The 27,887-nt window shown below is 60.5% G+C and overlaps 2 protein-coding genes across 6 annotated transcripts; both read left to right on the forward strand.

Annotated features, from left to right (window-relative positions):
* Nucleotides 1–11,284: 11,284 nt before the first annotated feature.
* PSMG3 (proteasome assembly chaperone 3) lies at nt 11,285–13,475 on the forward strand. Of its 2 annotated transcripts, none has more exons than XM_038539668.1 (3): nt 11,285–11,398; nt 11,635–11,880; nt 12,364–13,475. In XM_038539668.1, the coding sequence occupies exons 2-3, from the start codon at nt 11,665–11,667 to the stop codon at nt 12,514–12,516; spliced, it is 369 nt and encodes a 122-aa protein (XP_038395596.1). In that variant the 5' UTR covers nt 11,285–11,398; nt 11,635–11,664; the 3' UTR covers nt 12,517–13,475. The 2 variants fall into 2 exon arrangements, with proteins under 2 accessions (XP_038395596.1, XP_038395597.1); XM_038539669.1 differs by having other exon boundaries at nt 11,392–11,420.
* A 2,997-nt stretch (nt 13,476–16,472) lies between these two features.
* On the forward strand, nt 16,473–27,718 carry TMEM184A (transmembrane protein 184A). 4 transcript variants are annotated; one of them, XM_038539665.1, is made up of 11 exons: nt 16,473–16,672; nt 20,410–20,616; nt 20,937–21,172; nt 21,331–21,576; nt 23,769–23,934; nt 24,188–24,278; nt 24,386–24,461; nt 24,541–24,632; nt 25,430–25,599; nt 26,049–26,246; nt 26,358–27,082. In XM_038539665.1, the coding sequence occupies exons 4-11, from the start codon at nt 21,331–21,333 to the stop codon at nt 26,486–26,488; spliced, it is 1,170 nt and encodes a 389-aa protein (XP_038395593.1). In that variant the 5' UTR covers nt 16,473–16,672; nt 20,410–20,616; nt 20,937–21,172; the 3' UTR covers nt 26,489–27,082. The 4 variants fall into 4 exon arrangements, with proteins under 4 accessions (XP_038395593.1, XP_038395592.1, XP_038395590.1 ...); XM_038539662.1 differs by having other exon boundaries at nt 16,480–16,672; nt 26,941–27,718; XM_038539663.1 differs by lacking the exon at nt 20,410–20,616 and having other exon boundaries at nt 16,480–16,672; nt 26,941–27,718.
* The last annotated feature ends 169 nt before the right edge of the window (nt 27,719–27,887 follow it).

Consider the following 27,887-nt stretch of genomic DNA (forward strand, 5'->3'; position numbering starts at 1 on the left):
CCTTGCTCTTGGGGGTCTGTGTCTGGGAACCCCCTAAGTCTTCTCCAGAATGGCCCCAACACCTGCCCTGCTCAGGCAGGCACAGAGCTGTAGGTAGAAGCAAGCAGGTCCACAGTCCACCCTAGAGCGTAGACCAGTCACCCAACCTCTCTGAGCCTCCATGTCCTCCCCTGAGCACCAGTCATTCACGTCCCTACAGGGTCATTATGAGCTGTTAGTACATTGATGTCATCATGGAGGGCTTGGCTCCTGGGTTCCTAGCAGGATCTCCCTGTGTGGGTCTCACCACTGATCCCCGCTCTGCCCCAGGTGCACACGGCACTTCTCCTCCCTAGTTCCTCCACTGTCCAGCTAAGGGATTGCTCTAAATCTCCAAGACCTCTTGAGCTCTTGGCACACAGGGTGTTTCCTTGGGAATCAGGCTCCGAGGAATGCCTCTACCAAGGATCCGGTTTTTCTTCCGGGGGATATGGAAGGGCCAGCCCTCCAGTTCTGGGGGTCCCTGGAGTAGAGGAACGTGGGTGGGCATCTTTGCCCTAGACCTTCCCCCACCTTGCCCTGCTCTGGGCACCTACATCCGAGATAGAGCATGTCCTGACTGTCAGCACTCAGCCCAACCCGCAACCTCCAGGGGGTGCGCTCTGTGGGGGCACCTGCCACCTCCTCCCCCAGCTCATGCTCATCTCCTGTGACCTCTGTTGCTACTACCAGGGGCCTGGGCCCTCCAGCTGCACCCAGAACTCTCCTATCCTCCCACCACCCCAGGTGTAAGCCCCCATGCCTGGACAGTCAACACCCTGGGACCTGCCAGAGGGTCACAGAATTGGGAAGAGGAACCAGTTGGGGCATCTGATCCCAACCAGGAAACAAACTGCCCAGGCCCTATGCGTCCTGGGCGGGCACCACAGCCCCATCCATCGCTCACAGCTGCCCAGAAAGAGAGCCCAGCTCTGGGTAGCGACCCGGCCTGCCCTTCCTGTGACCCCGGCGTCCCTGTGCACCAGCTCTCGATGGGTACTGCACACTCGCTGAGCTGCGCAGCCCGCGATGCCCACCCCAGGAGGGGCAGCGAGAGGAAAGACGATTGCTCAGGGAGGGGGGGGCCTCTAGGTTCATCCCAACAGATGAGTCCAGGAAAGCAGGTCCTCCACGTCCCCCAGACTCACGGAGGACTGGTTATTTGAGCACAGGAGGGCCACCATCGGAGCTGAGACTAGAGCCAGGTCTCCGGACCCTGCTCGGAGCGATGCCCCTCCCCCCAGGCCAGGCCGCCTCCCAGTGCCCCCAGCCCCCAAGGCTGCCACCCCCGCCTCCCCGGGCAGGAAGGAGCCTGGGTGCTCTGAGAAGGCCAGAGGGGGCCCGGCAGGAGCGGCCGACCCCTAATGAAGCCATCTTGCCGCCATAATGAAGACCTCATGTACCTCCAATGACACTTAGCAAATCCGGGCACAAATAAATAACCCAAGTCCAATTGAATTAACCTTCAACTGATCAGCACAGCTAAACAAATTATCCCGAGGCCCGAACAAGATTAAAAGGCCTGGCGCAGACTGGGATCATTCGGCGGGAGGGTTCATTGGGTTTAACGAGTTTAAGCCAAATCCCCGGTGTTCTTTTCTCTGGTTTCAGGGCACTCTGCTCCCAGAGTGCAGCCTTTGGGGGGCCGCGGCCCCTGGGGGGCTGCAGAGGGAAACCAGACGCACGCAGGGAGAGGAAGCGGGGGACACCCCCTCGTGTGCAGGAGGCTGTTGCCTGACTGTTTCCCGGTGACGGTGACAGAGCCAAGCCTGATTTCCCAGGAGATGTGCAGGTGCTGGCGGCAGATGCAGGGCTGTCCTTTCGGCCCTCACCCCCGACAGCACCGTCGCCCCACCCCCCAGCGAAACGGCCCCCCCCCACTCCCGGTGGCACCACCATGACATCCACCTGCATTTGGCACCCCCCAGGCCGACCCCAGGACCAAGCCCTGGCATGGTGTTTCTGTCACCTGAGCTCAGCCCCTACCGCCAGCGCCATGCACAGGGGCGGGGGTCTCCCCCCTGGGGATGGAGAAGCCGCCCCAATGTGCGCCACAGTGATGTGGGGCCCAGGACTTCATCAATCATAAGAATAAGCGCAGACATTGCCCACCACCCGCCCTCATCTCCCAGCAGCCCCAGGCCCACCCAGATCAAAGCAGTTTGTAGAACAAAAAACATCTGGGGCGGGGGGAGTCTCTGCTCTCAGAGCGGACCGGGCTGCCAGCCCTTGCTCCTTCCACTGACTGGAGGTCTGCCCAGGTACCCCGGGCCTCCAGGAGAGAAAGGAGCTGGGAAGGCAAGTGGCCCACGCAAGCAAAGAGCCTGCCTGTGAACGCCTGACACCACCACTCTGCCCTCAGAGCTGGAGGAATGGATAGACACAGTGGGGTCCGTCCGCACAGTAGGTCACTGTTCAGCCTCAGAAAGGAAGGAAGGACACCTGCCACCATGGGGACACACCCTGAGGATGTGAGGCTGAGTGACACAAGCCAGACGTAGGACACATGCGGGGACCCCATGCACATGAGGTCCTGGTGGTGTCAGACTCAGACACAGAATAGATGGTGGGGTGGGGCTGCAGGAGCGAGTGGGGGTCAGTGTGTCATGGGGATGGAACGTTCTGGAGCTGGATGGGGAGACGGGGGTGCAGCAGCAGGAATGCCCTCGGTGCCCCTCAACTAGACACTGAGAAATGGTTAAAGTGGTAGGTTTTGCATTTCTTTTACCAAATTATTAAAAATTATCTAATTAAAATTATTGAAAGAAAGAAAGAAAGAAAGAGAAAGAAAGAAAGAGAGAGAGAGAGAGAGAGAAAGAAAGAAAGAAAGAAAGAAAGAAAGAAAGAAAGAAAGAAAGAAAGAAAGAAAGAAAGAAAGAAAGAAAGAAAGAAAAAAAAATATGTGGCCTGTGAGCCCAGAAAGTCAGGTCAGAAAGCATGCAGGCAGCGGGAGGCATGAGTCCCTGGGGCTTCTCCTCAGGGGAAGGAAGGCACCGGAGTGGCCATGGGGAGGGGACCTCCTGGGCTGATGCTGAGAGCAGGGCTCCGGAGAGGCAGGGCTGGCAGTGACAAGGGTGCACGGAGCAGGGAACTTCTGGGGGAATGAGTCCGACCCCTACAGCACTGGGTCCTCTGAGCCAGCACCCACACACCTGCGTACCTGGTCCTGCTCCCTGTTCTCTGTGGCCACCAGGAAGGTCAAAGCCAAACCCAAGGCCCAGGAATACCAAGGATGGGGGACGCAGAGGCCAGTGCACACCCACTTTGTGTTTTCATCACGGCCTTGACCGTCTAGTGCAGCTCACAAGTCCTACTCCTAACTTCGAGTACCCACACTTTGGGCTGCCGTACATCCCTACCTCTGCATGTGCCTGCCAGCCCCCCAAAAAGACTTGCACAGGGCCTGCACCTTCTCACTCCCCTTACTGCATGGTGGCACAGGGGCCTGGCCCTCAGGATGGGCTGGCTCAGCAGATTCCCGAGACATGACACCTTCAAGATCTTTGTGGTTAGGTGACTGTACCTTGGGGGTATGAGGGAGAGACCCCAGATAAGGCAGAGATGGAGATGGAGAGAGAAAGCAAAGCCGGAGCTTGAGATCAGAACAGACACAGAGAGACAGACAGTAAGAGAGGGAATGGGCTCTTGGGCTCCCGGGAGGAGGCAGGCTCCAGGGTCAGGAGGGTAGGAAGCGCCTAAGGGAAGCAGGGGCCCCTTTTCCCCATGGGGAATGTGGGGAGTGAGGACCGCTGGACACCTGGACACCTGGTCCCTCCATCCACAGGGCGCTGCAGGCTAGAGCATTCTATGGCCTCTGCTGCCCCCCAGAGGTGTTTGCTGGTAACACAGGCTCTCCCTGCCCAGCTCTCCTGCCACCCGGTTCCCTGCCAAGACCCCAGCCTTCATTCACCCGGGGGGCTGTGGCTGCGTCCTCAAAGTGCAAAGCCCCCCATCCACAATGGCCATAGGTGTGCTGCCTTCCCTGCGTTCTTCCCTGGTTATAAGAATAAAATACACTGGCTGTAAAAATACAATGCAGACCTGTGTGAGCACAGAAACCAGAAGTGCCACTGGAGCTGCACCTGCTGCCACCCCAACTAACATCCGTGGCACAGTGCCGCAGACTCTGTGCACCCCCCGAATCCCCCCACCACGTCCTCCCTCACGGCTGCATTCCTAGAGAGTCTTCCTCCTCCTCGGGGACCGTGGGGACATTCCCAGGCTGACCTCACTGTGCCTGGACCCATGGCCACCGGTTCATCCTGTCTTATCTCTGCATCTGAGAGCCCTCGCACCAGCTCCCTGGGTGACCAAAAGACCTTTCTCTCCTGGAAGGATGGATGGACAGATGGACAGATGGACAGGTGACTGCAGCACCTCTCAGCTCTGAGCAGGGCCGGCTGCGGGTGGAAGCGGGGTGCACGAGGCCTCCAAGTTCTCCAGATGGAATCCGCTCTGGGTCAGAGGTGGGGTTTCCCATCAGTTCTGTCAGTGGCACTGTCTGTTTACTCCAATTCTGCGTTCACTCTTCTTTTTATGTGCAGGCCCTCAAGTCCACTCACTAGGTACGTGTCATGAGTGCAGACACGTGCACACAGTCACGTCAGGACCACCACAATCAAGACACAGAAGGTCCAAGGGTGCCTGGGGGACTCCATTGGTGAAGCATCTGCCTTCAGCTCAGGTCATGATCTCAGGGCCCCGGGATCGAGTCCTGCATGGGGCTCCCTGCTTAGCGAGGAGTCTGCTTCTCCCTCTGCTTCTGCCCCTGCTCATGCTCTCTATCAAATGGATAATAAAATCTTAAAAAAAAAAAACAAGATACAGAAGGTCCATCCTCCCAGAAATGTCTCATGCCACCCATCTACCATCAAAGCCTGACCCCACTCTGCACCACTGATCTGCGGCCTGTCCCTATAAGCTGCCTTTCCCGGTGCTCCAGAGGCATGGAGTCAAGCATCACGAACACTTTGCACTTGGCCTCTTTCACTCAGCGCACTGTGTCCGGGGTCCCCCCATGCTGTTGCATGAACGAGTACGTACTTTACCCCCCTTAAAGTACAGAGCAGCACCCCATCCCATGGACGTAGCACTCAGCAGTTGCGATCATTTGGGGTCTATCCAGTGGGGGCTGCTCTGTAGGAAGCCACTATCAACGTCCATGGGCAGATTCTGTGTGAACCCGAATCCTCCCCCCGCCAGCTGAAAATTCTCCCCTCCGCCAGCTGAACACCCAGTGACATCCTGCTGCGGCAGGTGGCAGGGGGTGCTCACCTTCGTAAGGAACCGCTCACCAGCCTCCCGAGTGCCTGTGCCGCTCTGCGCTCCCAGCTGCGCCGCGTCCTCGCCAGCACTGAGTGTGGCCGGTTCTTGCTCCGTTGTGTTCCGTGTCTTGTTTTGTCTTGAACCGTGTGGCAGGACGTAATATCTCACTACATTATCAGTTCTGCCCAGACGCACAGAACCATAGGCATTTGGATTCAAATATCCTCCAAAACTCTCTGAGTCCAGCCCCCAAGCACAGATATCCCCCTACACAAGTCCCTACCCCAGATGACCACCCGTTCTGCACTCCCCCAAAGGGAGCGTACGCACCACCTCCCCTGCGAGGCCCTGGTGTTACTGGTCAGAAAGTCCTCGAGCCATGACCCGTCTGCCCTCTGACAGCTTCCACTTGGTACGGTCCAGAACAGACACAGAATAGGCCTCGGAACAGTGAGGCCACCTCCTGCCTTCCCAGCCGTCTCCACCCCGCCCTGCGGGAACAGCATCAACTCCTCATCCATCCCACCAGCCACTTGTCTGGGCTGCCTCTTCCTCTGGGGCTGCCCCCCTCCCCACACCCCTCCCCCGGGCTGCACCTGGAAGGCCACCTGGCCAATGTGCCCATTTTACAGATGGAGGTTTGCAGAACGAGGCCCAGGGAGGAGAAGGAGTTGTCCAAGTTCACAAGTGAGCCTGCCCAGGGAGTGTCGGGTTCCCTCAGCCCCATCCTCCCCGCTCCATGGCCACCCCAGCCCCTTGACCTACCACTTTGTAAGCCAACTAGAATTCGGTCCAGTTCAACCAGCACATTTTGAGTCACTGGCTTTCCCCTCCTCGAGAGAAACAAAGCAGGAGCAGGGACGAGCCTCCATGCAGACTGGCAGCGTTGCCACGGGTTCGGCCCTCGCAGCGGGACCACTTCCTCACCGGGGGAAATCACTTCTTAAAATATTGAAAGAAAGGCTTCCAGAAATTGTACAGGGATTAGGTTCCATTTATTAAGGAACTAAACAAATATGTGGGTGCAAGGCAGCTGTCCGTAATTCTAACGAGCACAGAAATCCTCGCTCTGGGAAGGAGACGTTATAACCTCCGAGCCTGACCGAGTCCGGCAGAAATCAAAGCGGCGTATTAGACTCCTGGTTCTGTGCGGGGGAGGAACTGAATCCAAAGTCAAGGGCTATTCTTTGTGTTTACTGTGTGGCGTTAAGTGAAAACACTCCCACTGACCTAAAACTCCGAAGCTCGGGACCCAGTTAAGCCGTGCAGCCCTGGCCCGCCTCAGCTGAGCTGAGGCTACACCCAATGGGGAATACCACCAGCCTCTGTGGGAAAGTGATGAATTTACTTCTCACCCTGTGCTGCAGGCCTTCCAGAAACGATCTTTAAATGTTCCCCAGGAAGAGGATTTATTCCCTTTCCAGATGAACTACTCCCTGGATCCTTATAAACTGGACTCAGTTTTAATGGTATTCATTAATTTCCCTTGGGAAAAATTTGAATTTCACATAGACCTGGGGTTTTGTTTTTGTAATAAAATATATGCGATTTTCAATTGGTTGCCTTTAATCTTTTTTTCTCCAAAAACCTCAGCGGCTTATGTGTCTTACATCCTGCCCCCCTTCTCCCTCCGCTTGGATAATCCTGGTTTGGAAAAAATTAATTGTTCATTGTTTTTCTAGATAACCGGGTGCTGCGAAAGGTAATTTCTGTCTTATGGAGAACCCTAATTAGAATCACTTCTAATTTCATGCTGCTATTTGTTCAAGGGTGTCTGTGACCATCGTGCGTGGGTAGCACAGGTAGCAGTACCAGCATGCCATCAGGCCACCAGACTGAGTTCCTCCCAACGTCAACTGGGGCACAAAAGGGCAAGGAAGGCCCCCGGGGCAGAGCATCCCCAGCTTCAGCTGCAGGGCTGCCGCACAGAGAAAGATCTGCAGACGGCTGCAAAAATGGCCCTGCCTGTTGTGCCTGGCCTCACTGCCCCTGACGCTTCTGCTTCTCGTGCCTACAAATGTCATTACGGGGCACCGGCAGCTTCCATACCACCATAGCCTTTCTCCAGGGACAGGATTGTGGAATTATGACCTCAAGGCCTTGGCATCATTGAGGCCTGCTTGGATACCTCCAGACCCGTCTCAGGAGGGGATGGGGGATGGGGGATGGGGGTGGTAATGATGACATTAGGGGCCAGGTAGATGGGTTAACATTGCTACCCCTCGACATCAGCTCCCCCACACACCAGCAGTGCAGAGAGCTTGGAGTCACTGATCACACGAGGTCCCTTCTGTGTGGTACCGTCAGGGGATCCCAGTGACCTGTGACGGGAAGGCAGCCTTGTCATACACCTACCTGTATGTGGCAGGCCCTGAACCAGGCCCTTTGGCAGTGTGACCTCATTTAATCTTCCCAGTTACTGAGTAATCAAGAACTTGTCTGTTGGTGGAACGCCTGGGTGGCTCAGTGGTTAAATGTCTGTCTTTGGCTCAGGGCATGATCCTGGAGACCCGGGATCGAGTCCTGCATCGGGCTTCCTGCATGGAGCCTGCTTCTCCCTCTGCCTGTGTCTCTGCCCTTCTGTGTGTGTCTCTCATGAATTTAAAAAAAAAAAAAAAAACTGGTCCGTCGGGAAGGAATAAAGCCCCAGTGTTTGTGCATGAATCTCGTCAAAACGATGTGGAGCAGAAGGAGCCAGTCATGGAAGGCCACGTGGTGTAGGAGTCCCTGTTGCTGGCAATGTCCAAATGGGCAAATCTGTGGAAAGGCAGGCGGGACATGCTGGGTATTTCCTCATTTCCATTATGATTTCGTCTTTGACACATGTATATCACTAACCAGTGCTTGCTAACTTGCAAGTGCAGGGGCAGCTGGCTTTACATGAACTAGTTTTCAAGTAGTGATTGGTTTGAGGACAGGCAGGCGACCAGGCTGGTCTAGGGAGATCATCCTGGACTTTCCCCAGGGGATCCTGGGAAGCAAAGTGATGGACCCAGCAGCTGGTGATTTTACGGGAAGGCAGGACAGCGATCTCAGAGGCGAGAGATGGAGAAGACTCACCAGAGTGTTCAGGACTTCTCAGCTGTCCAGTGAGCCCATCTCTTCTCCTTCGAGGCAAAGGACGGTTTCACACGGTGTGTGTCACCAATGCCTAGAAGAACCCTAAGGAGGCGGACACACCTCCTGTCATCCAGTCCTAAGTATCTCACTGTTTAAATAGGACAAAATTGCTTATCTGATGCCGTATCTCAGGCCCTCATCACAAATGCGATCTCCAGCTCTCTGCGTACCTGGGTCCTCTTAGGAGACTGGCCGGGACATGTGAGAGGGACAAGTGTTTCTACAAATAACACAGCTCCACCTATTACAACATCTCACCGAAACCTGGAGGGAATGCTGTGTCTCTGAGATCCTCACCCAGGCAGACCCTAGGGCAGCAGCTCGAAGAGCCTCCCGAGCGGCCTGGAGCTTGCAGGCTGGCCATGGAGGTCAGGGGCCTCTGAGTCCCCAAGATGGACTGGTGTTCAGGCCGTTCCTCATCTGGCATAGGACAGCAGGATTTTACTCACCTGAGGATGGTGGTTAATGATAAAGGTAATCAATAATATGTAAATGTAGGAGTAAGTTATGGAAATACATAAAGTCATATAGCTAACTTCATAAAACTCCGGGGAGTCGGGGTGCATGGACTCCTGCTCACTCCTGGGAGGCCGGCACAAGCGTACTCTATTTTTAAGAGAAGCTGAGGCCAACAGGGAAAGCTTCCCAACAGCACAATTAGTAAGGGCCATGGAGGTAGATTCTGGAGCCTGACGTCCTACTGCTTCCACTTCTAGGTCCCTAGCGCTGACGTTTCCGGTACCTGGGTGCTGGCAGCATGAGCTTGCAGAAGGCAGTAGAGTCATCTGGACACCAAAGGTTTCCCTAAGGCATCAACCGTTTAGGAAATCGGGCTCCCCTTAAATGCCCCTCCTTCTCCCCCACTCTCTCTCACACACACGCAGGACCGTGGAAGTCCTGGCCCCGTGCCATGAGGCTGTGGGTGTACGGCGCAAATCAATCGCAAAGTGAGTTGTAAATCTCATGAAAGGTGCAAGATTTCGGAAAGCCTGTGAAGGTTGTTAATTCTGGGGGGTGTTCTGGTGGCCGAAGCTGTCGGCAAGCTTGGGGAGGGCCCGGCGGTGCCAGACACGCAGGCAACAGGCAGTCTGGTGAGAGGATGACGAGGACAGACGTGCCTATCAAAGGATCACCATCAATTCGGGAAAATTGATGGTGCCCTTGCATGGAGTGGCAAACCCGTCCTCCTGGTTACCGAGCTGGGAAAACCACAGTGGTGCGATTCGTTGAAAAAATTATGGCCCTGCCAAATCAACGTTGGATTCTTTGTTGGTTCTCCAAATTAACGTACAAGGGTATTCGCAACCCCCAATTCCCTGAATGTAGGGCAAATTCAAGAGATTTATGATCACCTTGCGCTGGAGAACAGTCAACAGTAGGCAATGAGCATGGCACTCTCCCCATACGACCACTTGGGTGGCAGGAAGCTCCTCCCTGGACTTCCCACCTCCCTTCATACGCAGTCTCTGCCCAAGATCTAGACCAAAGACAGCCAACGGACAAGCACTTAGAGATTTGCTTAACAGTGTCACCTACATGTCAGCCGCGTCACTTCCACATCCTTTGCAAAAATGAGAACTTTATTTCAGAGTGGAGGTATTTTTAGGGGTGTGTGTGTCCAATTTGTATCTATTTGTCTAGGTGGAGAGAATGCATGGGTAGGTGAATCGCAGTGAATGAACCTTTGGAAGGTTTCCCATCTCAAAGCAAGGCACTGGCAATTCGCTTTTGGGTGGATGTGGGTGGAGGTGGGTTTAAATTTAGACCCAACAAATACACTCTCCTCAGAAAGTGAAACCCTTCTTTCTTCTGGAGTATCAAAACCGTGAAAGTCATAATCTTTCTCTCTGTGAAGTCCACTGCAAGAAAGCTCAAAAACAGGTTTCCTTTTGATTTTTATTTCTATTTTGATGTTCTGTGTACATGCCTTCTATTTTAGGCCGCCAGAAATCATTTTGGAGGGTGCATGCTTCATGAGACTTGGCGCGGACTAAGGAATCATTAAATCAGGAGAAAATGGAGCAAAGATTGGCGAGGCCAAGGCTTCCTAAGGGGCTCGGTGGGGCGGGCAGAGCAGGCAAGGGGCAGGGTCTCCAGTACGGGGTTCTCAAGGCTGTGACTCCCCTAAGGGGGCATCTGCAGGCTCAGCGCAGACTCCCCACCTCGCCAGCAACACTTCCAGCTTGGAGAGAGGATGAGCCGGTGGAGGGGCTCTCAGGGCCCAGGAGGGAGCAGAAGTCATCCTGCTGCAGGGGCCATGCTGGTCACCACCCCCACCGCACCCCCGCCTGTCCCCGGGGACCTGGGTGCCAGAGCCCGGAGCCCAGTAATCAAGGGCGAGCATCTGCAGCCCACATCCAGCCCTCACCCGCCTGCCGACCTCGGGCAAGCTCTCAAGAGCCCGAGCAGCCAGCATGGGGTGGGGGTGGGGGCGGGCAAGGATGCTGCTACCCACGGGGCTAAGACTGCAGGAGCCACTGCCAACAGCACTTCGCACAATGCCTGGCACCCACCACGGGCCTGACAGTCTGATGGATGTGGCCCAGATGGATTCCTGGAGAGCTGGGGACCCGGGCAGGGGGCCGAGGGCTCGCCCCGCGCCCGCCGCAGCCCCGACCTCCCAGTGGCCTCGGCCCCGCCCCCCCGCCCCGGCGGGTCAGCAGGACGCCCCGCGGCCCCGCTCCGGGGTCCTCCCTCCGGCCGCACCCGGCCCCGTGGCCCGCTGTCCGGCGGCGACGGCGGCACGGCGGGGAGGGAACCCACAGGCAGGGAAGCAGGGCTCCCGCCAGGACCGCCGAGGACGCCCCGGGGAGCAGCCGGAGACCGAGGCCGCGGCCCGAACAGCCGACCCTCCCGCGAGCGCGGAACCCCGCCGCTGAGGGCCCAGGAGGCCCTGCCGGGACCGGAAGCCCACAGCCGCACTTCCGGCGGGGGAGGGGTGCAGGGCGGAGGCGGGCCCGCGTCGCCCAAAGGCGTCACTTCCGGGCGCGGCGCGGTGAGCGCGGGCGGCATGGCGGGTGGGAGCGGGACCCCGAGCGGCCGCGGGAGCGGGGGCAGGAGGGCGGGAGCCCGGGGCGCGGGGACCGGGACCCCGCCGCCGACCCCTGCCGCCGGGAGCGGCTCCCGAGGTGCCCGCCGGAGCCTGGGCGTGCGGACGCTTCCGTTCAGTGCCGGCGGGGCAGACCCGGGGCGCGTCCGACGCGGCCTGATCGACTCCTTTTCTCTTCTTAGCCGTAACAGTGCGGTTGAAGAGACCCGGCCATGGACGGCAGGCCCCTGCTGACATCCAAGCAGAGGACGGAGGTGGTGTGCGGCGTCCCCACGCAGGTGGTGTGCACCGCCTTCAGCAGCCACATCCTGGTGGTGGTGACCCAGTTCGGGAAGATGGGCACCCTGGTCTCCCTGGAACCCAGCGCCGTTGCCAGTGACGTCGGGAAGCCCGTGCTCACCACCAGAGTGCTTCTGGGGCAGGATGAGGTAGAGTGGGTGGACGCCCCCCCCCCCCCCAGGCAGCCACCTCAGCAGCAGTGGGGGCACCTGCCTGCCCTCCGCCCCGTTTCCCAGCCCAGCAGGTTTTGTCCAGCAGGCAGGTGGGCGGATGGATTTCGTAGGGTTTGACCCTCGTGGGGTAGCTTGGAGCCCGAGCTCTGAATAGATGCCCTTGGGACGTGATGGACCCCCCGCCCAGCCTCCGCAGATCCTTCTGGGTCGCAGACAGCCAGGAGACACCCAGGATCAGGACGCAGCAGGAAGGCTAGTGTAACAGCGCCTCTTCAGCGTGGTGTTCAGGATCCGAGCTCTGGAGTCCGGTTGAACTCTGAACCGCTGTTGCCTTGAACTTACAGGGAGGGGTAGGTGGTTATTGGGGTGCAGGAAGGCAGTCGGGGAATCCTCCACGAAGGCGCTAAGGAAAACCGGATTTGTCTCCATTAAAGTGGTTTCTCTCCTTCCCTTCTCCAGCCTCTCACGCACGTCTTTGCGAAAAACCTGGTGACCTTCGTGTCTCAGGAAGCTGGAAACAGAGCGGTCCTGCTGGCCCTGGCCATGAAGGACAGGAACGCAGAGGGGCTGAAGGCTGTGAAGGAGGTGATCCAGGCGTGCCAGGTCTGGTGACCCCAGAGCCAGCAGCCGCAGAGACTGGACGCCCTGTCCTCTTGGAGACCGTCTGCGGCTCAGGCAGGAGGAGGAGCTGTCTGGCTCTAGCCCTAGAAGCCAGCGGAGATACACACATCTCAGGGGCGCTGACGTATCCACGGATGGAGGAGAGCTGCGGAGAGTGTCTGCCGGGGTTGTGGTGGTTCTTACCAGGGTCCAGATACTTGCATGTATTTGAGAATTGGAAGATGAGTCCTCAGGTGTGAATCCCGGCACTCCATGAGCAGTATCCGTCGTTGGAGGAAATGTTTGATGTTAAGAATAAACACCTGTCCCCAAATACTTCACCATCCCTCCTAACAGTGCTGAGAAGCTTCTGTCCCACAGCGTGGGTTCCGTTGGGTGCACCGTAGGTGGGAGAAAGCCTTACATGGTTCACACACTCTGTACACATCTCTCGCTCCTCCTCTGACATCCCTGAGCGTGTTTGGGTTGCCAGACAGCCGTTAACTTCCACTCCGAACACATTTCTTACCGTCTTGCTGCTTGACAGTTCCTGTGAGGCATGTCTACCCCAAGGCAGCCTGTGCCTGCTCAGGCCTCTGGCAGACAACCGTTGGGAACCTCCCCCCCCCCGCCCCCCGGGCACATCTTCATCTCCGTGTAGCCACAGTGGAGCATCACCAGCCACACCAGAAACTGGGAGGTTAAGTGTGCTATCGAGTCCACCCCACAGAAGATCAGAGACAATGTGGGCATGGGGTCTGGGAAGCAGGGACCAGCTGGGGTCCCTGTGCTCTGAGAGTAGCCTTCCCTGGGAATGGGGAATTTTTTTTTTTTTTTTTTTTTTTGAGATTTGTATAAAGGGGTGCCTGGCCGGCTCAGTGGAGCATGCGATTCTTGATTTGAGACTTGTGAGTTCAGGCCCCACAGTGGGCACAGAGAGGACTTAAAAAATAAAATCTTAGAAAAAAAAACCATCTGTGTGAAGAAATACCTTGGGTGGCGTCCATGTCCTCATGAGATCAGGAGGAGTTTTTATTCAGTTTCCCTTGGAACCGACAGCTCCTGAGACAGGTTCTTGACTAGAAACTGCTCTCCAGCTGGCAACAAAAATAATTCAAGCCTCTGGTCCAGTTTGGAGGTGGGTGTGAGCTTGCTGAAGGTAGGACAGAGGGGAACTCTTCAAGGGCTCATTCCTTCAGACACTGCCTGTGCAGGGTCACTGTCAGCCCTGTCCCACCCAAGCCACAGACTGGCTGATGGTGACCAGGTAGTTGTGCTTGGGAATCCTGACAGACTTCCTGAAGGATGTGCCAACACAGGAGAGAAGAATGTACCTTGTGCTGCCACCACTGCTGCTGCAGGGAGCTTGAGTGACCAGGCTGCTCCTGCTGGGCCTGCATGCTTTGGAGATGCCAAGGGAAACTGAGGCCCATCCCCCAGAGGCACAGGACTCCTTTGTGGCCAGCTTTGCCACACCATCCCAGCCAGTGGTTCCCATCCACCGCCTGACCCCTCAGGCAGACACATTCTCAGCCTGGCTGGTCCCACCCCACCTGCATTCACCCTGGCGTTCCTTCAGTAAAGTCCTGCACCCTGAGCCCCACTTGGTGGACCTCTCAGGGGACCAGGACCAGCACAAGTTCCAAGGACACCAGAGCCGACCAAGGAAGTGAAGGGAGAACCGCACCCACGAGGACCCCCAGGGATTGGGCTGTCAGGACGGGTGGGGAGTAAGGTCAGGGCTGGAATGGAGAGACCGCTGGGAGGCAGGCCAGCAAGACCTCGGCGGGAGGGGAGGAGCCGCCTGCTGGAGAAGCAGCGCCCCCACACCAGAGGCAGAGGCGCCGTATCCTCAGATTAATACTTGAGAGAGTACTTACTCAACGCTTGTCATCTAAAGATTAGATGTTTGTGCCGTGGGATTACCACTTCTCCCATTTAACAAGCAGGGGGCCTGAGGCACGGGCAGGGTCCCCGTCTGAGTCCGGGTTCAGATTTGCAGACTTTGCTGTTGTGGGACGAGCACAGCTGCCTATCACGGTGACCAGGCTCTGCGGACAGCCCGGGTCATACACATGCTAGCAGTCCTCACTCAGGCGGGGGAGATCGCTCCGCTGGTCATCCATGTGTGCCAGAGGGGGATACCGAGGCAGTGTCACGGGGCGGGGGCGCTGGGACCTGAGCTGGCCACAGGGCCCCTCACTGCCGCCCACTCATGGCCTGACTGCACGAAGGTGCAACACTCCCACCCCTTGCGGCCGCCTTGCAGAAGAGGCAGGTGGGCCGTGAAAGACCCCGGCTCCATGGGGCTCGGAGAACCGGGGCGGCGGCTGCCCGACCCACAGCGGCCTGCCGGGCGGGGGGCTGCAGAAGTGGCATGGACGGGGAACAGGGTCCCCGGCGCCTTCTCCGCAGCTGCCAGGAGCCGTCTGCTGGCTGGTAGGAATCACGGCCCGACGTCCATGCTCCTGTCACCTATGCCAGGGCCTGGTACTGTCCTGCCTTACACACCCAGGCGGGGGTGGGCGGAGAGGCGCTCCGCGCCCCAGCGGGGATTCAGGAAGAGCCGTTGTGAGGCCGCAGGCCCCACAGGCGGGTGGGCCCCTCAAGAGGCGGCTACCCCTTTACACGGACCGGCGCTTACCCAACGACCAAACTGTGATCACGCCTTCCAGCGATTCGCAGCCGGTGAAAGCAGGGGAAGGGGGCTATCAGCCCGCAGCCTGGACTGCTGGAGGGGCTGCTCCGTCAAGGCCACACCGTCTGACCACGGTGCCACCTGCCCTGCACGGTTCTCCACCCAGCTGCAAGCCAAGGGCCCCCTCCCTCGCACGCCCTCCCTTTCCCTCAGTGGCCGTGGGGACAGGGCTCAGAGCCGAGGGCGAGCCCGAGAAGCCAGGGAGGGCGGCCGCTTGGGCAATCCCCGAGGAGCTCAGTGGGGCTTTGACAGAGCCCCCAGTCCTCCCAAACCGGGTACAATGAACTGGACTAAGCTGCACACAGGACCAGCGGAGCGCAGGCGCCTTAGCACCTTGGAGTGAAACTCAATCAGGACTCGGGACGTGGACGAGGGACTAGGATGCCCAATGGAAGAGCGATGGCGGGAGCCGCTGGCGACTGACCGTCTTCTCAGAGGCTGTGCGTCTCTGGAGGAGGCTGCTCAGGGCCAGGACCCCATCTCTGGGGAAGGCAGGCAGGCCTGGAGGGGGAGGACCCTGCAGCCCACCCCCCACGCCTGGGCCACTCCAGGCAGGGAGGAAGGTGGGGGAGAGATACTGGCAGAAAGGGAGGGGGTCTGAGAAACAGTCATCCAGAAGCAGTGGCCCTCACGCAGGCTGTCACCGGCCCGCACTAGCACTCGGGACGTGCCCACTCTGCACTCACCAAGCTCCATTTCCTACCTTCCTTCAACCCACACACCACCCAGGAGCATGAGGACCCCTGAACCCACTTCACAGACAGGAATACCAAGGCTCAGGGCCCTGCAGGGGGAGCCAGCGGGATTCAGGCCACAGCACCCCCCACCCCGTGCTGGCCAGGGGCCCAAACCCTGCAGCCCCATTAACAGTGGGAGGGGGCCACCGCCAAAGCCTGTGGAGCTACTTGTCCTGAGACCCCTTCTGGCTCCCTGATGGCGGGGCAGCCGAGGGATGAAGGCAGCAGAGGGACGTGTGAGCCACTTCTGGAGGGACAGCGCACTCCACGTGTCTCACACATGGCGTCACCCCATCTACCCCTCACTGCACCTCGGAAGGTGGGCCTCCGATCCTGTCCACACGGACTGGAGAGCTGTGGCCCCCAAAGCCACACCTGGCCAGTGACCCAGACGAGAGCCACAGCGGATGTCAGACTCTGAGGCCCACTCGTACCCGCCGCCGGACAGTGGGTGGGAGGGACAGCTGGTCCCAGAATCTGTGGCAGAGGGTGTGGCCTGGGCGGCACCCAGGCTGGCAGAGCCGGCCTGGCAAGGTGGGCGGGTGGCAGGGAGGCGTTTTCTGGGTACCGGGGAAGGACAGCACTTCCCCAGGAGCAGCAGTACCTTGGACCGACCCAGGCTGCTGTGAGGAAGAGCACTGGAGGTCGGGAGGCCGCCCACCCCCGGGCCTGGAGCCCTGCCACACGGCTGCCCAAGGGGCCCAACCAGACGGCTGAGGGAGCCACCGGGGAGGTGAGCCACGGGCATGCATGTGTGTGTGCATCTGTACACACCCATGGGTGGGCTGTGCTGTCCAGGCCAAGGTCCCATTCACTCCAGTGGGGTGGGGGCTCCTGGAGAAAAAAGCCCCCACCATGATATTCTGAGAGTCCCAGCCTCTCTGCCCTACCCCCCTCCACCCAAGGGGACAGGGCCCTGCTGGTAACCACAAAGGGTCTCAGGCCAGCCTGGCCAGTCCAGGACCAGGCCGGCACCCCTGCCCCAGCTCTGCAAGGAAGAGTGCCCCCCCGGTACACACCCAGGACTGGTGGCTGGCTCCAGGGCAACAGGCAGGTGCAGGCAGGCCCCAGGTACACACAGCTTCTCTCTGGGGACTGAGGCAGCAGGCCTAGGGGAGGGACAGGGCACAGGGGACAGTGCAGAAAGGGCAGGAGAGCCCCAGGAGCAAGGGAGGAAGGTTCCCGAGATCCCACGTGGGGGTCCCCCAGGGCTGAGTGGCCTCGAGGCCCAGAGAAGCCCACGGATGGTGACCTGGCTGCTAGACTGTGACCTGGCTGGGAGGCCCAGCAGAGCTGTCCTGGGCTACAGTGGCCCATGGCCATCTTTAGGAGAAACAGGTGGCAGGGAGACGGGTGCTGACCAGCTGTATACGGGGCTCCAATGGCGGCGGAAACAGGAAGGTCACAGTGAAGGGCGTGTCAGAGTCCCAACCCAGTGTGTCTGACCCAGGGCCCTACCTCCCTGCCTGCCCTCCACGCAAGGGAACCCAGAAGTAGAGCTGGGCGGGGGACCCACAGTCCCCCATGGGCGCAGAGGGGAGAAGTGGTTCAGGGCACCCAGGCTGGCAGGTCCCTTCCACAGCCCTGTGACGCCACTGCAGCCCCCTACTTCTCCCAGGTCCCATCAGAGTGGCTTAAAGGCCTGAGCACCCAGGAGCCTCGCTGACGGTGGCCTGGGTCCAGTCACCCCCAGGCCCTAGGCCACGGTGGCTATTGATTGAGTCCAGGGCCATTCCAGGGGCCTTAACAAGCTCAGAGGCAAACCCTGTGTGCCACCCCCTGGGCACCAGCAGGGGGGACCCCCAGGGAGAGCCAGAGGACCTTGGTGGGGCTGACCCATGAGATCATGGTGTCCTGATGCTCCCTGCAACCCTTTGTCTGACTGCCCAGGGAGCACCAGACAGGGCTGGCAGCAGGGAAGGAGCCACAGGCCTTCAGAGATGTCCTCAGATGGCAGGCCAGCTGAGAAGGGGGACTGGCATGGCAGGACAGGTCTGGAAGGAGGTCCAGGGCCAGCAGTGAGGCCAGGAGCCACAGGCATTGGGTCATGGTGGTGAAAGGCAGGCATGGGAATGAGGACAAGGGTCTGACAATGGCCAGCAGTGTCTCGGCCACCCACCGCCCAGCCAGGACCTGCCCGGGTCTGGTCACCTGGTCACTATAAACAGGGGTCAGAGGCCCCAGCTGCCCAGATCTGGGCAGGCAGGTCTGTCCTGTGACAGGCTTGGTCAGCATCCAGCCCCAGGCAGGGAAATCAGGCCGGGCCAGCCCGGTCACCTCTCCTGAGTGTGCATGGGCCATGACACCGCTGCCGGGGTGGGGCCGATGGCCCCACAGGCAGCTCTCTCGGCCCTCCTTGTCCCCGCATGCTGTTTGTGGTGCTCGGCCCAGCTCCTGACCCCTCCCTGTCTCCCCATGCCTCCCCAATCTGGGCTCCTGCTGCTCTCTGCCAGGTACCCTGGTGGCCTGCGGTCTTGCTCCAGAGTCAGGGCTCTGGGAGGACCATGTGGCTGGGAGCCTTTCCCTGAGCTCAGGGCAAGGCAAGGGGGGTGTCCCGGGCCCCCAGTGATGGCAGGGACCTGCCTGCTGTACCCCATAGAATGGCAGGAGAACTCCAGACTCATCTGTGCAGACGAGAAAGCAGAGGCCACGGGCAGAGCAAGGCATTGAGGACTGAGATTGTCCCTGGTGCGACAGACCAGGACCCAGAGAAGGAGGTGGGGCAAGGGCAGGAGGCTCCCATTTTGTAGAGAACCAGGCCTCTAACATGCACACATGGCCTGGTGCTGACTGGAAGGTTCCCGAGCAAAGCTGTGTCCTGTGCAAAAGATCCTGGAGTGGGGAGGCTTCAAGGATTCCTGGAGGCCTTCCTGGAAGTAACAGCTGAACAAGACTCCAGGGTAGGGCAGCTGTGGGAACAACCCGGTGGGGACCCTGGACCTGGCCCCCCGCATCACAGCAGGGGTGGCCCTGGGTGGAAGGAGCTCCCCTTGCCACTGGCAGAGCTGCAGGGCGAGGAGGCTACCGGGCCTGCCCCTGGTGTACAACCTGCCTTGTCAGAGAACATGGCCCTTCCCCACAGTGTTTCCACCTTTGAGGAAAGGGTAGAGCTTGGGAAATCCCTCCGTCTAGGTCTAGGCCCCAGGCCTCGTGCCTCCCCAAAGCCAGGGCCCCTCAGCACACTCCCAAAGGCCTGTCCCCGCTGACTCCAGCTAGGGAAGTCCCTCCAACATCTAACCATAGTGCTTCCTGCTGCATGTTCAGACATCCTGGCATCAGCCTGGGAAGGACCTGGGCCTGCTTTCTCCACCTGTGGAGGTGGTGGGCTCCCTGGGCCCTGCCAGCCCTGTCCATGTCCCCATAGCTGAGTCTTTGCCCTCCGGGTCCCCAAGCCGTTGTCACCATGGGCAGTAATGGGTTCTACCTCCGCAATCGCCCATAACAATGACAACAATGTGCACCGCCAGCAACACTGCTCTGCACACGCTGGTCGGCGGGTCTGCAGGTCACTGGTACCAAGGGCAGGTGGCAGGCTCAGGGCACACACGGGCAAAACTGCCTTTGGCTGCACAAGTTAGAGCCCAGCCCTGCCACCCCTGCCAGAGCGAGTGGGAGCCACGGCCAGAGGGCAGGCCATACAGAGGCTGCCCACGCCCCGTGCATGGGGGACAGGCTGGGCCCGGCACAAGGGGGGATTTAAAGGAGACATCTAAGCCGGCAGGACAAGGAAACAGCTGGGAGAAAAGGCATGGGAGGTCCCAGCAGTGCTCAGAGGAGGCCTGCTGGGGGCTCTAGGGGGCAGGGGGTGGACGGTGTGGGTGGAGGGGTGGGAGTGGGGCCGCGTGTCCAGGGCTGGGCCTGCAGCCTCCCACACTCCTGGGGACATTCCCCCTCTCTGAGCACAAGGGGATCCCCCGTCACTCCAACCATTGGCCCAGGGCTACAGGAAGTATTAGGTGCCACAAAGGACATAGACGTGTGGTCCCATCAAGGGCACAGAGCAGACGCTCCGTCCTGGGGCCCACGGTGGCGGCATGTATGCATTTGTGCCCAGAGCGTGGCCCCACCCCGACACCCCCTCCAGAGACGGAGCCGGGACAGCCTCTTCCCTGAGGGGCCTGTGGCATCAGGCTGAACCAGGGGCAAGATGAGTCAGGCCCCCTCGCGGAGCCTGGTGACCTGCCTGTCCTCTGCCCCCGACCCCGTAATCCCAGCAAGGTTTCCAATGCACCTCTTGGGGACTGGTTGAGAATTTCACAATATAAATTCACCCAATTCTAAGCAAACAGCCCAGCCCACCGAGACCCCTCCTGCCCGCCTGGGGCCTGGGTAGAAGCCACCTGGCCGTCTGGCGCAGGCAGGTGAGGGCACCTGGCGGCCAGCAGGTACCTGGGAGCCAGCTGCTGCTGAGCAAAGATAGAATGTCAGCCTCCGGGAGGGGACAAGCCTCTGCTCCTCCCCTTCCTCCAGGCCCCTCCCTGCAGGTGGCAGCACAGGTGGGCCACCGGGGCTGAGGTGGTGGCCGCCCCTCCCCAAGCCTGGTACAGCCTCCAGATAGTGGCCCTGCCCCACCCCCCGTGGGGCTGCCACTGGGGCCACGTGGCCACGCAAATGACCTGCCAGGCTTCCCTGGAGGCCCGGCCTCCCAGGGCTGGGCCGTCGCTTCCTGCCTGAGAGGTAGGCACTGGGTCCCGACTGTGGGCTGGAGGGAAGGGGAGAGGCTGGGTAGGCCTCCAGTGTGGGACGGGGGAGGTGCCTGGTGCCCCAGCTGGCTGGCAAGCAGCTGAAAAGAACCAACATCTGGGGTAGTGAGCGGCTTGGGGAGGTGGAGGGCCCTGCAGCAGAACTGGGCACCCACCCAGTTGCGCAGGTCCCAGGGGTTGGGAAGGGGGGCTGGGCTGCACCCCCCCATCAGCCTCTGTAGGCAGTGCCAGTTGGGCCCTCGCTCCAACTCCACCCGGAGCAGGCAGGCACCAGGGGATCCCCCACTTTCCCAGGCATCTCTGGCCCCTCAAATGTGGGTTCTCCACAAGCCGAGCAGCAGAGGCGGGGACCACCCTACGTCAGAGTCTGGTAGCTGATTCTGCGCCCAAGTGGCCGAGCCCTGGGGAAGGAGGGCGCCCCAGGCCCTGTCCTTGGAGCTGAGTTCCTGTGCTCGGAGCTGCCCAAGGCCACCGGAGTCAGGGGAGTGGGCAAGACGGTCAGACTCGAAGTCCGCACAAGGGACCGTGAGGTATGCCCAGGGCAGCCCTGGCCTGCTGGTGGCCTGGGGGAGGAGCCCCTCCCTCCCCGCCCCCACTCCCTCCTCCCCTGCTGGCCCTGGGGCTGCTTCCAGCTGCCAGGGTGCACCTTTGCCCTCACTCCTCCCCATGTCCTCCCTCACCTCTGCAGATGACTAATGTCTCAGGGCTCCTGGGAACAGCCGGCGGCCCCCTGGTGTCAGCAACCTGGCCACAGCCCAGCCCCCTGCCGGCCATGCCCACCGTGCCTGCCATGCCCTTCGTGCCCACTGGGCCGCAGATGGACCGCATGGGGAACAGCTCCCAGGGCGCCTCCCGGCTCTTCCTCACCACCGCGTTGGCCCGCGGCATCTCAGGGGTCTTCGTGTGGACTGCCCTGTTGCTCACCTGCCACCAGGTAAGCCCTCCCTTCTGCACTTCTCTTTGGGCTCTGCTCTCTGTGGGACATGGCCCTGGCTGGCCCTGCTGGGATCTGGGACCGCAGGCCATGGCTGTGGGGCAGCCATCAGAGGCCTAGATGGATGATGCCAGGGCACAGGGGCAAGAGAGGAGGCTTTCTCCAGAACACGGCCTGTGGGAGCCAGGCCTGAGGATGGCAGTTCCCTGCCAGGGACAGAGCTTGGCTGGGAGCCCCAGAGGGGCTGGCCCCCAGATCTAGGGAAGGAGAGGAGAGAAGCGACATGCTCAGCCCTGAGCCCCACAAGCCCCCGGCCCCACGGGGTGACAATTAGACAGATGGACCCACCCCTCAGAGGGGGAATGGCCAGGCCCAGGGAAGGAAGAGCCAGGGTATGGGCAGCAGAACTGACACCCAGAGGGGCCCAGGACGACATGCTGGCCATGGGAGGTGAGTGTGAGGCGCAGGCCAGGCACAGTCGTCTGGGCACAGGGTGCTCAGGACACAGAACAGGGACCTTGAATGTCGGTGCAGCACACCCCAGAGGTTGTAGGGAGCGAGGGATGGCTGGGCGGGGGGAGCTGAGAGCAGAGCTGGCCTTTGGGATGGTTCAACTGGCACTGAGGGGAGGGCGGCGTGAGCAGGCAGGGGGCTGGCAGGCAGGGAGGGCTGTGTGGCCTCACACAACCACAATGTAAGGTAGACACAAGTGTGTGAGGGGGGCCACGGCTGAGAGCAGCAAGGGCCATCCGGGAGGGCTGTCTGGAGGAGGCAGTGTTTGCACAGAGTCTTACCAAGCTGCTCTTGGGCCTCTGGACAGGTCCACTGAACAGGTGTGTGGTGCATGCGCATTCCTGTGGCAGCCACACCTACTCCCTGGTGACGGGACGGGCGTTAGGTCTGGGGTAGGCTGCGATTTATGGGGCAAGGACCCACAGGGGCAGGCCCCCAAAGTCCTGAGTCGGGATCTCAGACTCCCCTCTGTGTGACCCCAATTTCTGCAGTTGCAGCAACTGTGTGTGTATGTGTCTGTGATTCCTGGGGTCCATCCCCCAGATGGGGCCGCAGCTCCTACCCCCGCCCCCACTGCCAGGCCCTCTGGGACATAAGGGCAACTAGACTCTGCCCTCTCCGAACCCAGAAGGACAGAGAAGGACTCAACCTGTCACTTTAGAGACAGGAAGGCAAGGCCGGAGAGGACGGCGAGGGCCTGCCAAGGCCACCCAGCCAGGCAGTGCCAGCCCCAGGAGAGAATCCATGTCTCCTAGTGGCAGGTCATGCCAGGCCCCTCCCACTGCACCATCGGGGAGTGAGGAACAGATAAGGAGCCTGTTCTGGGTGCCAACCTGCCCCCGCCACTCCCTGCACTGTGCCCTACAAGCTGGGCGCATGCGGGGCTCCACGCACAGCCTGCCCTCCCACGGCCCTCTCTCCACCTGCGCTTAAAGGCACCTCCTCCAGGAAGCCCTCCAGAGGTGCTGTGAGACCACAGCCGGGTGCCCGGCTCCCCAGTGACTCTTCCTCTTCTAGACCCTCTCCCTGCTTCTCCATGTCCTCGCAGAAGACATGAAAATCAAGAAAGTGTTCTAGACAAACTGTAATCAGCTGTGTTTTCCTACCGTCCAGGGATAAGACAGTGATGTCTTTCTTTTCCTCTTTACCGTGTTTCCAACATGCGTGGGGTCATCTCATGTTTACATGTCACATTACTTCAGAGCGGGTCCCCAAGTGCACATTTTGGGACACTCCCGTGTGGGGTGGCTCTGCCGTGACCAGCCCGGCCCCACTGCCACGCACGGGTCGCTGTGATGGGCATCCTCATACCCAAACACTTTCTTTCTGAATGTACCTGCTCCATGGGGAAAATCCCAGGAGGGGTCAAGGGTATCAGCTGTTTGGATGTCCCCCGTCCAACATTGAGATGCCAAACTGCCTTCCAGAGTGGCCGTGCCCCCTCGGGGGTCATGGATGCCCCTCACCCCCACCCCCACCCCCAGGAAGATTCTCTCGGAATGAATGAACACATAACATACATGAGTGAGCGAGCATTCCCGCTGCAGAGTATTTGCTACGAACGGGCCTGCCGCACCCTGGGAAGTTCACACTGCCTCCCACACTGCCCGCTGGCCTGCACGACGGGGGCTGTATGCGGCCTGCCGCCCCCCAAGCCTGCCCTTGCTCTGCCCGCCCAGATTTACCTGCACCTGCGGTCCTACACGGTCCCCAACGAGCAGCGCTACATCATCCGCCTACTCTTCATCGTGCCCATCTACGCCTTTGACTCCTGGCTCAGCCTCCTCCTCCTGGGGGGCCACCAGCACTACATCTACTTCGACTCGGTGCGTGACTGCTATGAAGGTGAGCACCCCCAGCAAGATCCAGGGAGGCTACTTGTCAGCTCAGGAACCCCACCCTCCAGGGCCGAGTCCAGCTTGGTCGGAATGGGAGTGGGGACATCGTGGCCACAGTGACCGCCAACGGCCAGGGGTCACCAGGGATGGTGGGTGGTCGCGAAGCTGAGGGGAGGGTCCTGCTGTGTGAGGGTCCTTGGTGTGGGCGTCCTCGGGGAGCCGAGGCTCACTGCTGCGCATCCCGGCCCTCTGCTCTGCAGCCTTTGTCATCTACAGCTTCCTGAGCCTCTGCTTCCAGTACCTGGGGGGTGAGAGCGCCATCATGGCTGAGATTCGGGGAAAGCCCATCCGGTAAGCATCTCACCCCAGAGCCCACGGGCCCCTCCACACCCCAGGCGTCAGGGCCGGTCTGGAGACATGTCCTCCCGGGCCCTGCTTAAGGGACTTCCACACCCCAGGTCCAGCTGCTTCTATGGCACCTGCTGCCTCCAGGGCATGTCCTACTCCATCGGCTTCCTGCGCTTCTGCAAGCAGGTCAGTAAGGGTCTTGCCTGCCCCTGCCCTGCCCCTCGCAGCCACCCCCTGACCACCCCTGGCTTCCCCCTCACCCCAGGCCACACTGCAGTTCTGCATCGTGAAGCCCATCATGGCCTTGATCACCATCGTCCTGCAGGCATTTGGCAAATACCACGATGGAGACTTCAAGTAAGGCCAGGGTGCTGTGCTAGCTGGGGGGTGGGCACTGGGCCTGGCAGAGAGGAGAGGCAGCGGGCTGAGTCCTCAGAGGTGCCAAACAGGCCTCCCCTCCTCTTGGGAGGCTGCCAGGGCGAGGCTACAGCAAACAGACCCAGAAGAGCTGGCCCGTGTCTGTGGGTTGTGGGGCTGCACACTCTAGGTCCAGGGGCTCCCTCCCCCAGCACCCACCCCGCAGCCAGCCCACCCTGGGGGAGAGTGAGGGGGACGAGGGCACTCAGGCCCAGGGAGCCATTGGGCACAGGGAGGTGGGCAGCGCCTCCCTGGCACTCTGGGGGGGAGCCCTGCACCGGGTCCGCAGGAATACATGGCGTGTGCGGGCACACACATGCTCACAGGTGTGCATTCTCGCTCACACAAGCACACGCCCACAAGTAGGCACATGCAGGCTTTCATGCACGTGTACACACAGACACCCGCTCGCAAGCTCATGCAAGCACAACGCTCCCGTGTACGTGTGAACATGCCCACAGGTCTCACGCACATCACCCACACGCTCACACATGGGCGCACACCACCCCTGTGTCTACATGCAGAGGTCATCCCTTTAGGCTGTGCCTGGGTGGACAGGGAAGGGGGAGGGGGGGTTTCATCAGGAGAAGGGCTACATCCTTACAGCCGAGTTGGGACTCCCCACAAGGGCTCCCTGCGGGAAGGGTTCAGGTGCACGTCCCTGTTGGTACCCAGGCTGGGGCAGTGGGGAGGGCGAGGGGCACGCCCTGAACCCCCGGCACCTGCTCTGGCCCCAGCATCCACAGCGGCTACCTCTACGTCACCCTCATCTACAACGTCTCCGTCAGCCTGGCTCTCTACGCCCTGTTCCTCTTCTACTTCGCCACCAGGGAGCTCCTGCAGCCCTTTGAACCCGTCCTCAAATTCCTCACCATCAAGGCCGTCATCTTCCTCTCCTTCTGGCAGGGTGGGTGGGTTGTTGGGGCAGAGACTAGAGCCCATCCCATGTCCATCCCCAGGCCCTGTGTGACCTCAGGCCTGGCCTCAGTTTCCCTGGTGGAGCACAGGTCGGAACCCCCACCCCCTTGGCCAGACACCACAAAGCCCCTGGAGCGGGGGAAATGGCGAGTCCCCTTCCAGCAGGTCTGGGTGGTCGTGGGTGGAGTACACAGGCAGAGGCCCCCAGGGCCAGGCTGGGAGCGCTTCCAGACCCCACCCTGCAGGGGAGCGGTGGGCCTAAGCTCTGGGATCAGGGAGGTCAGGGCAGACACATGGGGAGCTCCCAGGTGCCCCACAGTGCGGGGACCCTGGCTTTGGAGGCACCCACTCTGCTGAACCTCATCCTCCCTGGTGGACCCCCACCAGCTCACAAGACCTGTGCAGGGCAGGTGCCTGAGCGGCTGTCACCATCCCCAGGGATGCTGCTGGCCATCCTGGAAAAGTGTGGGGTCATCCCTGAGGTCCAGGTCATCGATGGGAGCAAGGTGGGGGCTGGCACGGTGGCTGCTGGCTACCAAAATTTCATCATCTGCATCGAGATGCTGTTTGCCTCCATTGCCCTGCGCTATGCCTTCACCTGCCAGGTGTATGCAGAGAAGAAAGAGAACTCACCAGGTGTGCCTGCTGGGCCCTGTGGGGGGTGGGGGCACGTGGAGTGTGCGGCGATATCACAGCCAGGGGCCTGGGAGAGTGAGGCCAGCCCTGTCTTCCTTGGGGCACCCTCAGCACCACAGCTCTGTCTGCCATCCCATACATGGGCCCAGGGGATGTCAACCTCATGGACACCGGAGGACCCAACCCTGGACAGGGCCCACACTTGCATCTGGCCCAGATGCTCATCTGGCTCTGAGCTCTGAGTGAGAGGGGCCAGACTGGATGTCTGGGCCCCACAGCCCCTGCTGGGATGGGGGGTGCTTCCCGAGCCTGGGGTACCCTGCCCACCACACCCAGGGGCCCCGGGCATCCCTAGTGAATGACCAATTTGGGTGGTGATGGCCTGCACCTGCTCTGGCAGCCTGGGTTACGCCAAGCATGAAGGGCTCACTCCGAGCTGGAGAAAAGACCAGAGCTGGCCAAGGCGGTCTCTCCCTGTAGGCCCCAGGAGTCTGGGCTGGGATTGCCCCAGCGGGAGGAGCAGGCTGGGATTCTGAAGCCCTGAGGGCTGGAAGTCACCCCCTGCTGGCTGAGCCCAGGGCCTGGGCAGCCTGGAGGCGGGTGGGAGCAGGGCCGTATCCCCGGGGCTGGGGTCCGAGGGGGAATGGACAGGTCCAGGACACACCGACCCCACACTCGTGTTGTCTGCCCCCAGCCCCCGAGGCACCCATGCACAGCATCTCCAGTGGCCTCAAGGAGACCATGAGCCCACAGGACATCGTGCAGGACGCCGTGCACAACTTCTCCCCTGCCTACCAGCACTACACCCAGCAGGCCACACATGAGGCCCCAAGCCCCGGCACCCACTCCAGCGTGGCAGGAGGCTCTGGTGCCATCAGAAAGAGTCGGAACGTGGAAAAGCGGATGCTCATCCCCTCGGAGGAACTGTAGAAGGGCCACGGATCACCAGCCACCTGGCTGTGACCACCTGCCTAGGCCTCTGGGAAAGCACAGGGCTCCTCACCCACCAGCCCTCTTGCCAAAGCCCCTCCTGGGAGCCCTCCTGCCAGGCCTGTGGAGCCACCTCCCAGTCTGCCTCCCACCGGCAGGCCCTTGGCCCCAGGAGGGGACACCTGAGCTTATCTGATGAGCCTGGGACCCTCGGGGCTCCCCTGGCCATCAGCTCAGGGGGCTGCTGTGAGATGGGCACCAGCAGGCTCACACTGCATGGATGGAATCCAGACCGGGCCCCTGCAGGGCAGGACGGTGTTGGGAGAGTGTGGCACGGCAGGCGCCATAGGCAGCGGGGCCAGTGAGCTCAGCTGGGCCCTGCCGGGCCGCCGCATACCCCCTCTGGCGGTGGAGATTCTCAGAAAGCCCCCACCTCGAGGTGCCACCTGCACAGAACCTTTGCCCCGGGCAGCCCACGGAGCTTGTGGGGCTTCTAGGTGAATCACACTTATTTATACATAAACACCTGGGTTTTCTAGTGACTCCAGTGGTCTCTGTTCCTGCAGGGTCAGTGCCGGGAGGAAGGGACTGCAGCGGAGCTGTCAGATGAGCCCCACTGTGCTAAGTCTGGTGTTGGGGGAAGGGTCTGGGTCGTTGCTTGAAGCAGAGGGAGCACAGAGCTCACAGGTAGACCTGCCCTGTGCTCCCAGG

This window comes from Canis lupus, chromosome 6 (assembly GCF_011100685.1).
Source record: "Canis lupus familiaris isolate Mischka breed German Shepherd chromosome 6, alternate assembly UU_Cfam_GSD_1.0, whole genome shotgun sequence".
In the NCBI taxonomy this organism is placed as follows: Eukaryota; Metazoa; Chordata; class Mammalia; order Carnivora; family Canidae; genus Canis; species Canis lupus.